Source organism: Priapulus caudatus, unplaced genomic scaffold (assembly GCF_000485595.1).
Source record: "Priapulus caudatus unplaced genomic scaffold, Priapulus_caudatus-5.0.1 Scaffold44, whole genome shotgun sequence".
Classification (NCBI taxonomy): Eukaryota; Metazoa; Priapulida; class Priapulimorpha; order Priapulimorphida; family Priapulidae; genus Priapulus; species Priapulus caudatus.
In genome coordinates this window covers 367898-380092 of record NW_014577105.1, presented here as the reverse complement: position 1 = coordinate 380092, position 12195 = coordinate 367898, and the positions used below count along the sequence as shown (strand labels likewise).

At 45.7% G+C, this 12195-nt stretch overlaps 2 protein-coding genes across 2 annotated transcripts in view; both read right to left on the bottom strand.

The window, feature by feature from the left end:
• Nucleotides 1-87: 87 nt before the first annotated feature.
• On the bottom strand, nucleotides 88-5663 carry LOC106820713. Its single transcript, XM_014825221.1, has 5 exons — nucleotides 5504-5663; nucleotides 1314-1507; nucleotides 848-1008; nucleotides 423-547; nucleotides 88-182 (listed from the first exon to the last, which is right to left on the bottom strand). Exons 1-5 carry the CDS (start codon nucleotides 5661-5663, stop codon nucleotides 88-90), a joined length of 735 nt encoding a protein of 244 aa, XP_014680707.1.
• Nucleotides 5664-6643: 980 nt separating this feature from the next.
• The window catches only part of LOC106820712, an 11542-nt gene continuing 5990 nt past the window's right edge, over nucleotides 6644-12195 (bottom strand). Inside the window, exons 5-7 of the mRNA XM_014825220.1 lie at nucleotides 8465-9904; nucleotides 7899-8017; nucleotides 6644-7585 (exon numbers count right to left, since the gene is read on the bottom strand). Coding sequence (XP_014680706.1) covers nucleotides 7436-7585; nucleotides 7899-8017; nucleotides 8465-9904 — 1709 coding nt within the window. The 3' untranslated portion in view covers nucleotides 6644-7435. The remainder of the gene's footprint in view (nucleotides 7586-7898; nucleotides 8018-8464; nucleotides 9905-12195) is intronic.

Here is a 12195-nt window from a genome sequence, read left to right as displayed (position 1 = left end):
GCGAGAGAGAGATAGTAATACATAGAAGAAAGTAAGTCTGTATATTATATATATATATATATATATATATATAGGTGGTAGTAATGCTCACCCGTTATCGTCGACAAGAGGCACTCTACCCGGTGACTTGGGGCCTTCACCGTCGTGGGCCACACAGTTAGAGATCGCCACATCCCAGAAAGCTAAGAACGAAGACAAGCTTGAAAGGTTGTCCTTATTTACGGTACAGACAATTGCGCAACAGTTAGAATCGAGTATCTGAGTGTCAAGATTATACTTGCAACAATTATATATGGGAATAATAATAACAAATAGGAATAAATTTGGGCTATAGACAATTAAATTATTAACTTCCCGGCGCCCTCAATTTCATGGCTCTTTTATGTAATCGTTACAAGGGCGGATGAGTACAAATAGTTTACCTGTGGTTTGGTAGTAGAATGCGAGCATGGCTGTTTCTCCCACCTGCAGACGTTGAGCTTGCGCAACAGTGGTGTCCGTGCCACTGACCACCTTCATCTGGACATACGGTTTACCGTCTGCTGAACTGCGAGCGGCAAAATCAGATAAGAATTAACGTCATGTGTATCTAGATGTAATCTGTTTTTAACTGCCTCTATACACATGCGACTCCCTGTAATGTACGTGTAACTCTGCGTCTATATATGTGTATACACTTCTAATCTCTATGTAACTGTCTCTATATACCTGTATATCTGTACTCTATCTGTATATCTATATACTCCATCACTATATACGTGCGACTGCCTGCAATCTATATGTAGCTACCTCTATATACGCGAGACTATCTGTGCTACGGGTCTATATAGTAACAAACGTCTCTCACGCTGCTGGCGGTGCGTAGGCTACGGTACGAAGCGTGTTCCTGCGGGCCTCGCGGCAGACTATACGGAACGGCTTCGCCTTGCTTGTGAGCAGATCGCCACTGTCAGTGAACGGCATCACAATGATCACGTTGCTATAGGCAACAGACCCATCCATGTGGTACTGCAAGTAGACGAGGATTAGAGATACCAGCGAGCAGCAAGAGCGATGCCGGCGGCGAAACAGCAGCAGCGGTCAACGTTTTATCGAGTTGTGTGCCCATTTTCGGACAAACCGCCACGAGTCGTTACAGCTAAGTTATCAGAGAAATCTTATTGTTCTTATCGGATTGCTCTCCCTGAACTTATCTCTTGTGCCTCTAATCGCATTAGTAACCGCGTAACCAATTGTCGCGTGTGACGTCGACGGTGACGCGCGCACATGTTGACCGGCAGGGCATGTGACGTCGGCGTGACGTCAGTACGTACTTCGTCCTCCTCGTGCTTGGTGCCGCAGCCGTCGAGCGGCACAGTAAACTGCACGGACTTGACGTCGTAGAGAGTAGTGCGGCAGCGCTGTGACTCAAAATACTGGTAGGCGTAGACAGTGCCCTGGAAGTACTCCTTAAAACTGAGCGTGATGCTCATCTGTCTGTCGGTGGCTGTACACGCCGCCTCGAGCTCTGCGGAGAGAAGCGTGCATTTATCGTACTTTACATCGTGAATCTTGTAATTATATAAATAGATATAGGTGTGTGTGTGTGTGTGTGTGTGTGTGTGTGTGTGTGTGTGTGTGTGTGAGGCTCCTCAAAAAAATTCTTAGTTGAGGAACATATGAACCCAGATTTGACCCTTAAAAATGTCTTTCATAATTTGCAGATTTGGGCTCTATTACGTGCATAAGCCTCCTGACTATATGCTGAAGCATGGGTTTAGGTGCAAGGCTGGTGCGTAAGGGACGAGTTATTCTCCCGATGTACTTGGCCAATACTGTCTACTTGCAGTACTCTCGTAGATACAGACGGCCTCATCTGTGCACACGACAGCAGCTCACATCATCGCATCACATCACATCACATCACATCACATCACATCACATCATCACATCGACAGCAGCTCATTGCTCTACGCGGACAGATAATTGCAGGTAGTTCTGGCGGCCCATCTATGGATCTGTGTCGTACGAATAACGCAGGGCGCCTCCACGAACAGACGACGATGCAATTAAGCGGGATCACGGAGGAGGAGTCACGCCCTCCGTCCGTAAAATGTGGCCGCTCGCATTTTGGTAGCTGAGGGAGTATTCCAGCACCACTGCAATTGTTTAGAGAAGTGGCGACCCCTTTCCGCGCTAGATTGCATGTTCGTGCAGAGCCACTCGAGAAGTCATGTTCATTACATGGTTCATGTCCACGATGTCACGATTGTCCAGAAAGGTATAGATACACAGTGAGGATATTTTACCCTGTTTTTTTCACGGATATGGGTGACCCTTAGTGGTGTAGAAAAACAATATCGTGAATTCCACAGGGTTTGTTTGCGAGTAAAATAGCGCGCGTAATACTGACGTGTGGGGTGTAAATTAATTTATGCGCCGAATTTACTCGACTACACTTTGCTGTTTTCTGCGACCAGGCCGCACATATGAATGTGTACTCACCGTTATGTGCAAGGATTGTTGCAGATGCGACAGTCTACGAGGCAGCACGTTGTATATATTGCGGATTTCATTGTGTAACGCGGTCGCAGTACTGATCCTAATGTCTAGTCGGTGTTTCAGCGAAAATACCAGATTTTCACCGCTCATTATCTCAGCGTAGGGGCATCGTAGGGACATGCGGTTTGTTTTATATGAACAAGGTAGGACAGCTGATCAATAATCCTGCAAAGAATCCTCAAAATAAAACGGGAAAGTTTATTAATTCGACTAATACTGCAACATGGTTTCAGCATTTTACCGTTGTACCCTACGCTCTCCTTCTTTATATGCTCTTTATATTATGAGTATGCACTCGAGCTTTCCAGCTGACCTTCGTAAAAAGGTAAAGTGAAAAACAGCTAATACACAGTACAAAGGAAAGATACTATTTAGATAATGACTCAGTGGAAACAGCCTGAGCAGTCAAGCAGAACTATAATAACTGATTGAAAAGCATGATAAGTGAGTAAAATAACATTCCTGGTCCACAATACTTCGAGATGTATCTGTACTAGCGGTAACACACGGAAGGGACTACACTGATGCGCGTTATCGCTTTACAATTGACTTGTTTAGCATTTTATCAGGGCATGCTATAATCGCAAGACGTTGAACAGTAAAATTCCATATGTGAAATTTCAATATAAAAAAACGACACAAAGAAAAAGCTAGACGCCTATTCTGTACGGGAAATCGATGACAGATAAAATATAGATAGACAGATATTAACGTTAAAGGCATCTTTCGAGTTAAAGATCATAATATAACTTGTTTAGAAACATTTAATATTTGGTTAATGCTTGTTATTAAAACTGTCATTTCTATACGTATAATTATTTTAATTAAAATTCTTGTAGGAAACGACTTCTTGCATGAAAACGAATTCTCTTTAGCGATAGCTGGCACTCCAAAGTTGGTGATTTAAACAATTCAGAACAGTGTGAAACGAGATGTGTTCGGTTAAGGTATCGGTCTGTTATTTATTAGTCGATGAGTAGAGTTAGTTGTTAGAGTTTGTTGGTCTTACGTATAATTATTTTAATTAAAATCCTTGTAGGAAACGACTTCTTGCATGAAAACGCCTTCTCTTTAGCGATAGCTGGCACTCCAACGTTGGTGATTTATACAATTCTGAACAGTGTGAAACGAGATGTGTTCGGTTAAGGTATCGGTCTGTTATTTATTAGTCGATGAGTAGAGTTAGTTGTTAGAGTTCGTTGGTCTTTACTATTTATCATAAGCTGCTTGTTTTCTTGTGCTGGAACCGATGAAAACTGGCGCTTGATCTTGATACGTATGTGTTCCGTTGTGTGAGTGCTAAAACTACAATTTCCCTGCGCCTTTAGCATATTAAACGGCCAGAATTCTCACGATCGAACTGATGAAACCTAGATAAGCTGAAGTCCTAGACAAAAAAGGCACACAGTAAAAACCCGCGTATAAGAACCTGTATTTTTCCAAGTTAGCTTAAAAAGGTTCTTATATAATTGGTGTTTACTGGGAAATTAAGCTATTTAGCATCTTAAATAGATTCTTATTTTCTTAAGAAAAAATGTGCTTGTTGCTGGTAGAATATTGGTGTGGTCCATTGTTTATACAAAATATATATGCATATAATTATGTCAAAATGACTGCAATCTAGACAAATACAAACCCTATTCTACGTTATCTTGTTTGTTTTTATGCCCTTTATACCGAATCGAGGTATATAGACCAGCAAGAGCTTGTTTTAGTTGATTTATGAATTTTAAAGTATTAACTAAATTTGATAAAAACAACAACAACATATTTTAGACTAAATACCAGTGATCTTGATCACTATCCTTCTTATAGTCATAATTGCAAGGAAGATACGTACGACGCACTCGCTACGTATATGTAAATATTAGACCGTGTACACTTAAACATCAGCACCGGCAAATTGCTACGCGGGACAAAGTCCGGTAATAGACACAGCTAGCCAAGGCTTGCACCTGTGTTACACCGCCATTGCGTGACAGTCAATCTCATAGGTAGTGAGTCTTTCCTCATGGCAGTACGTATACAAACAGCATTTCTGCTAAAGTTAATTGCTTGATTTACACGTCCTTCGTCACCTAAAGGTTAGTTTACCTTGTAGAGAAAACGACTATAACGATAAGTAAATCTATCTTTCTGCATGCTATATCGCGAAACTTTAGCGGTTCACCGGCCATTACATCGTTGTCGTGTGATTAAAGCACTTTACTGGTATATAATGCCACAGTGTTGATGCCGTCATTGCATTATTAACGAAAACACCAGCAATTATTCTCTAGATTTGCTGCCATGTGTTAGAAGATAAAGACGTAGATGCCATACATAGAACCGCCACCACGTTGCGTACATAATTATATTGCGTTTCAGTTTATAATTGAAAAAGCGTTTATTCGCGTAAGCACGTTTTAAGTGGCTCATCTAAATAATTTCTCTGTGTGCACTTCCAATCTAGTCGAGAAGTAAATGAACTAGATTAATTGAACGTAATATTTCTTGTGAGGGTTGGTTTTCTAAATACTACCTAATAGAATGGTTACAGTCAAACTAACGACAAGTTTCTTGCGCTTTACTCATGCACTTTATTGTCAGTTTCATCTTAAAGTCGCCATGCCTGATTGTAGATGCACGTGACACTTCCGTATTCTGTGCGCGCGTGCAAGAGTGCATGCGCACATGCATACCGTATGTAGTTATCTTTCGTGTTTATCAGGCATTAGAACATCATCTACTACCGGTGTGACATCACAGGACACAATATTGCGCGACAAAACGGATCCAATAATGACGGCCGTAGACGACAGCGCCCGTGGCGGTGTACCCTACCCGTACCAGTCGCTCGACGAACCGCTGCCTCGAGCGCCACCTGACGTGCTAAAGTTCCCGCGAACGACACCGCGCTACCTGGGGGCGGCACTGATCTTTCTCGGCGTGACAGGTATCATTCTCGACGTAGCCGAGATACTGACACTGCGCATGAACTCGCTGCTGATGGGGGAGGGCATCTTCCTCGGCGTCGTCGTCATGGCAACGGGCATCGTCGCTCTGCACGCGGCGCGCCGATGCGGACGCTGCATCATCATTGCGCTAATGGTGATGACGATCGTCACGGGGATCACGTGCATTGAGATGCTGCGCACGAGCATCGGGATGGTGTGGCGGGCGGCCGACGCCTGCAACGACTCATACTACGACCACGACACCTGTCGGAAGGTCGGCCGCGTCGGCTACGCGATCGGGCTGCTGTTCGCCTTCTGGTCGATAGCGTGCGCCGCCATCGCCATCTGGATATCAAGCCTGTGCTGCAGTGCCGTCTGCTGTGGCAGGAATAATGAGCCGGCCAGGGTAGTCTACACTGTCGTCCCCGGTCAGCAGGTTGGACAGCCGAGCGGCGGCGGGCCGGTAGTGGGCATCGACCTAGATCACCTCACAAACGAATCACAGCGATGCATCAGCGGTGGTCAGGCCTACAGCGACCAGTAAATTTCGATGCAACGCATGCAGTGGCGACATCTGTGCGTGACTTATGGATTAGTTTTGTTGGCGGCGAGATGATGTCGGGGACTCAACTGTGTTGTATTTAGTCTCCGCAGATGGCAGCACCATAGCGTAAAACCCTGGTGAGCTATGTGCTTGTTGCAGCGAGCTTTTAGACGTGACATTGTTGGCGATGACTCTGTGTAATTAATTTTGTTATTTTCCTTACAGCATATCTACTATTTAGCCTTTAGGATGGGCAGGTCACGGGATGGGCACCTTCCAATATAGACAAGTTAAGAAAAATGACGTTCTAGAGAGTAACTTTTCTTAGTTAATGTTACATGGTAGGTATAAGATTAGTGAGGCATGGGGCAAGAGGGAGAGACACCACACACAAGCGCGTGCGCGTATGCATGCACACACGCACATAAAACAAGTAGAATGAAGAGAGAAGCGAGAGGAGAGAGAGAGAGAGAGAGAGAGAGAGAGAGAGAGAGAGAGAGAGAGGAAGAGAGAGGCGATTATATCTACGCCTATATTCCTTCACGCGTTTGTATATTTTTCATTTTGTTAATCTATAATAATGAAAATATAAAAATATTCCATAATGACGAAATGTCTGCTGTTAATGATAAATTATATTAAAAATAATTAGAACACTTTCAATACTTCCTCGTAATCTATTTGTAAAAATCTCATTAAACCATTAAAACATCCGAAAATGCAATGAACTAGTTACTATAGGCCTAGTTGTTGAGGTTACGTACATTCACTGGCGTTACTCGACAATTTTTCAGCAGTTAAGGTTTATTTAATATTTAAATGTTTCATTTTTATTACCATATTGCTGCACAGTGTAAATAATATAAATTATTTCCGTGTAGGTGTAAAGAACATAAAATGGAATTCTCTCTAATCACATGGGTCGAATATAATATTATGATATAATCATGTTCATCGGTGTTAAATACACAGACGTAGGCCATATGGTATATCATCTGCAACGTATGCAAATATGGATTTCTACATAATATGTATATAATATATTATAATCTAGAATATCTACTGCCATTTTCACATTCATAAAGATCTAATGATCACCTTTAATAGAAGTCTAGGCCTATATAGTTACTTTTTTTTTAGATTAATCGGTCTTGCTCTTCACTAACCGGGTATGCGGACGTTATAACGTGTAATCAAATATAAATCACTAAAGTTAATATAAGCATATAAGTATATACGCGTAAGTATTACATTCGGTGTATTCGCCTAGCGACAGACCCGGGCAAACAATGCTTGAGCACCTATTAAATATCGAGCCGCGATCCACAAAGCCAGACATTGTCTAGATATTAGCGACACCACGTAATGACTACCCGCCGATGACGTCATGGTGGGTGGAGGTGTGCAGGGGGCGCTACCGCCGAGCGCGTGGGTGGGCCGATGCGCGCCCCCATCTCGTCATCTCGCTGTAGATGCTGCCGAGGTTGTACTGAGGGAACATTACTCTGCGCCGGCGGCTCGATGGTGGTTCGGCTGACTGCATCTTAGACGCGCTGAGAGTCACCTGCCGGTAGGCGAATGAAATAGACATGAGGGTAAAACACGCAATCACACAGATGAGGAGAGTGCAAGGTCAGGGAGCGGTGAAGAGAAGGTGAGTGATTGAGCGAGGAAAAGAAGGGGGGAAGGAATGAGACAGAGAGAAAGAATGGGAGAGAGATGAGAGTTAACTTACTCTGCAACCTTGTGTTTTTACACGTTATTATGAAGTCCTTTTCCTTGGCTCAACTAAGCGCTCTTAGTAGCTCACGTGATTTGCTAGTACGGCATATAAAGGTGATCGTGTTAGGGTACCGTTGTTTAAATGATGCACGCACCTTTCTGACCATGCAGCAGCAGCAGATGAATACTATTACTACGGCCAGCGAGATTCCCAAGATGCCATACTGGAAGATCTGCTTGCTCATACATAACTGCTCGTCTCTGTTTGGCAGCTCTGTAACAACATGTTGTTGCAGTAAACAAGGTGACAGGTTTAGTTTAACTGTGTGGGAATGTATACGGTAGTATTAAATATCGTGGTAGCTGTGTTCTATGTCGATCCGCCCTAAAAGAAATAATTGTGGGTGGCTCGCTGTTTCTCATGGAGCCACCTAACCCTGAACAGTTGTTAATCGCCTCATAAGTTCACAGCTAACCGCAACACTAGACTTAACGTACCCTACTACAAAGCGAGCACGCTTTACCACGGTTTCAACTCTATGTATATAACGTCTGGCACTGATCACGGCTCTACAGCGATATCAGTAGGCGATCGAATCGGCAATTACTAATGTGCGATACGCATATAACTAACGAAAATCGGTGCAAACGAGATAATCATCAAATACCACTTTAAGCCTTTACTCGCTCAGAAACGACCTGCGCGGGTCAGCAAGCTTACCTTCGTAATATTCTTCCTCGCCTCGCAGAATGACGGTCACGCCCTTGTAGAGCGTGAACTGCTCTACCACGTTCGTCTGCGACAACCCGGCAAACTGCGGTGCGCTCACGTTTGCCGCCCCTTCGACATCGGCGCCACCTACCGGAGCAGAACCCACGTGATCGGTTGGTGATGCCTCGTCGAACGACTTCGCGGGCCGGCTCTTCGCCGTGTCGTTAATCTCGTCGAAGTCCCGCAAGAGGTCGCTGATCGTATCCATGATGGTTGGCGACGGGAACACGAAGCCGTTGATGCCGAAGTTGTATTCTTTGTAGGGACGGAACAGCTCGACGTCGGACGAGACGACGGCTGGCGATGAGTCGTTGACGGCCGGAGTGACCAGCCCTCCAGGGGGCGTGATGTCCAGCGGCGCCTCGGCTTTGATGCTGTCGACATCGTCGTCGCCGCCGTCGCCAATCCCCGCATAGAAGTCAAACGCCGTCCGCGGTGGCGGCACTGTGACGAGTCGCAGCGTTCGTGACGTCGTCGCCGCGTCGGTGACGCCATCGTCGACGTTGCCATGCGGAGGCTGCGTGCTCTTGAGAAGAATGGCGCCGTGAGATGGCGCCTCCGTTGTCGGCGTCAGCAGTGGCGACATCGGCGTTAGTTGTGCGTGCGGTAGACCGGGCGTGGATGGGCGGTAGACGGAGGTCGACGGCGTGGGCGGACGCAGCGCTGGCAGCGCGGCCGTGCTCAGGTACTGGTAGACGCTCGTCGTTGTGTCCAGTGGCGGCTCGCGAGAGAACGCGTCGCCTCGGCCTAAGAACGGCTCGAGGCTATCTTGTGTGCCGTACGGTGCGATGATGCGAGGGAAAGCGGGACTGACCGTTTCCTCAGCCTCCCGCGTGGTCGCAGCGCCATCTGTCTGCACTCTCTCCAGCAGAACGTGCGGTGGGTAGGTCACGTGACGGTTCTCGGTCCTCGCTGCCGTTCGCATAGATGCTGGAAAATGAGAGTCCTCCGCCTCTATCGCCCGATCCGGAGGAGCTGTAGGGAAATAGCTATCTTCATCTCTCGCCGCTTTGGGACGGGTGCCCGTGAAATACGGGTTTGCCTCATCTGCCGCCCGCTTTGGGGCGGGTGCCGTGAAATACGGGTTTGCCTCATCTGCCGCCCGCTTTGGGGCGGGCGCCGTGAAATACGGGTTTGCCTCACCCCTCGTCGGTTCTAGAGCCGAGGCTGGGACATATCTCTGCTCATCTGTCGCCCAGTCCGGCGGCGGCGTTGCGGCGGGGGCTGCGGCAATCAGGAAGAGACGATGTCGTGTGGGTCTGCAGCGGTGCGGTGGAGCTACCCAGCTCGGCCCCGCCGACGCGCAGCCGCGCGATATGGATGGCGCGCGAGGCGACCGCGTATTGGGGTGACGTCGGGCGAAGACCACTGCGGTCCACTCGCACGCCACTGCAAGCTCCAGTGCTCGTGTACAGCCCCGCTCCAGATAGTGTGTGCCGAAAGAGCGTGACCGACGACCGACTAGTACTCGGCCGGGGCCGGGTCAGGTCGACGACGGGCTGGGCTCGGCGGGACCTGCGAACGAGAGGAGAAACGGAGAGAGGAGAAAGAGGGGATCTGTCGATGTAGGAGTAGACCGTGAGAGTCCTCGCGACCGACTGCCCGACTTCACAGCGCCGAGCGGTTCGCGGTACCACGACACACTCTCGCGCCTTCTTTGGAAGGCACACTCTCGCATGACTTAAACGAAGGTGGGGTCAGGCATCTATCATACGTAAGGCAGAGATGCAGTAAGTTCGGCGCGCGTAAAAAGGAGAATAAAGTAGAAAGGTAATGATATATGGCTCATTATTATTTTATTATTATTATTTAATATTATTATTATACTTAATATTTAATCATTATTCACTACGTGAGCACTACGATAGTGCATACTAACTCACCTAGTACAACCGTAACTGACTACTACTACTGAACTACTACTAGCATGCGTAACTAGTGAAGAGATACATAACTGAACGGACGTAACTGAGAGCGTCGAATACTGAGAGCAATACTAGTAACTACTACTGACTGTACTTACTACATGACTACTATTCTACTACTACGTGACTACTATACTTACTACTACTACTACTAACTACTACCACTACTACTAATACTACTAATACTATACACTCAGCTGACTACCTATAAGATACTGAATGAACACGAGCCACCAGCCACCGGACCAGAACGCAAACCAGACCACCACACAGCACGCCAGCAAGCCAAACAACCACCACCACTACACCACCCAGACCGAACCAGCTAAGCACACCACGAGAACACGCGACGAAGCAAGAAGCCGACACCACCGAGACCAAGCCGAGCCAGCCACCACCACCACCAGCACAACCACGACCAATCACCACCACCACACCACCACCACCACCACTACTACTAGCTAACTACTACTGACTATTATATATTATTGAAATCTAATTATTATTGATTAAATTTATTATGCATTAGATCATCAGTCATACAGGAATCACGTAGACGTTTTAAATGAGCCAAACAAGTTACATGTGATAGAAGACATATACACAGAACGTACATATGTCGCGCGCATGCGCCGCGCATACTTATGCGGCATTCAAGTGGAATCACGAGAAAACCTATGCGATAGAGACATGGCGATCTTTTACTTAAAAGTGAATTTAAATGTCCGAACGACTTGGAAGCCGGTGGCACCTACCAGGTAGCATTTAATCGGGCAAATGTTGACTGTGCATTCATAATACACCGTTGACTTGTCCGGAAACTTGAACGCCACAAATTGCACGTAAATCACTGTCTCATCCGGGTCCTTATAATTGGGTACCTTGCGAACGTCACCGACGTATTGGCTGTGCACGGGGCATCTGTACGCACGACCCAAGTTAGACGCGCTTCTTATACTTGCAAGGTTTATCGTGTGAATGTGAGTGACAGACCAGGTGAGAGATGAAGGAGACGAGAGAGCGAACGAGAAAGTGACCGCGTGTTGCTATCTCATTTTGAAGCACTTACAAGTAATGGCAAAACACACTGATATGACTTTACCTTGCCTTATGAGGAATGCGACGTAGGTTAAACTATAGCATAACATACGTCTGGCAATCGGATGAGCGCGATGCATTTTAGAGCAACTGACACTGATATATAGCCTGAGTATAAATAGATCAAGAAACATTTGTATTGAGCGACGACTTATAGTATGACTAATATATTTTAAAAGTATTTTGACTTTGATACATCGAATGCGGTGAAACATATAGTCTCCTCTGAGAAGCAACAAGATCGACTCAATTATCAGTGTATTTATTGCCATACATACATAAGATTAGAGAGAGAGAGTGATGATAAAGATACTGAGTGTGAAGGTACTGTAATCATGACTGCGCAACATGAGTCTAGTCTATTCTATCATCATCTATCTATCTAGTCTATCTATCTATCGTATCTATCTATCCTATCTTCTATCTATCTATTATCTATCTATCTATCTATTATCTATCTAGTCTATCTATCGTATATACTATATGTGTCAGAGAGAGAGCTAGAAAAGAAAAGATGTGAGATATAAGTAATATTTGAATGAGAGATGCTACAGTATATATATACTACAGTGAGATGAAGAGAGATGAAAAAAAAAGATAGATGTAAGTTATAGAATAGTGAGAGAGAGAAGGGAGTTGAAGAAGATCTCATCCTCT

Coding starts and splice junctions, on each gene's coding strand:
- LOC106820713 (XM_014825221.1), bottom strand. CDS start 5,663: ATGCACGTGATCCCCGTGACGATCGTCATCACCATTAGCGCAATGATG. Junction 548..847: donor GCCTACGCACCGCCAGCAGC/GTGAGAGACGTT, acceptor TGCCGCTCGCAG/TTCAGCAGACGGTAAACCGT. Junction 183..422: donor ATTCTACTACCAAACCACAG/GTAAACTATTTG, acceptor CTTCGTTCTTAG/CTTTCTGGGATGTGGCGATC.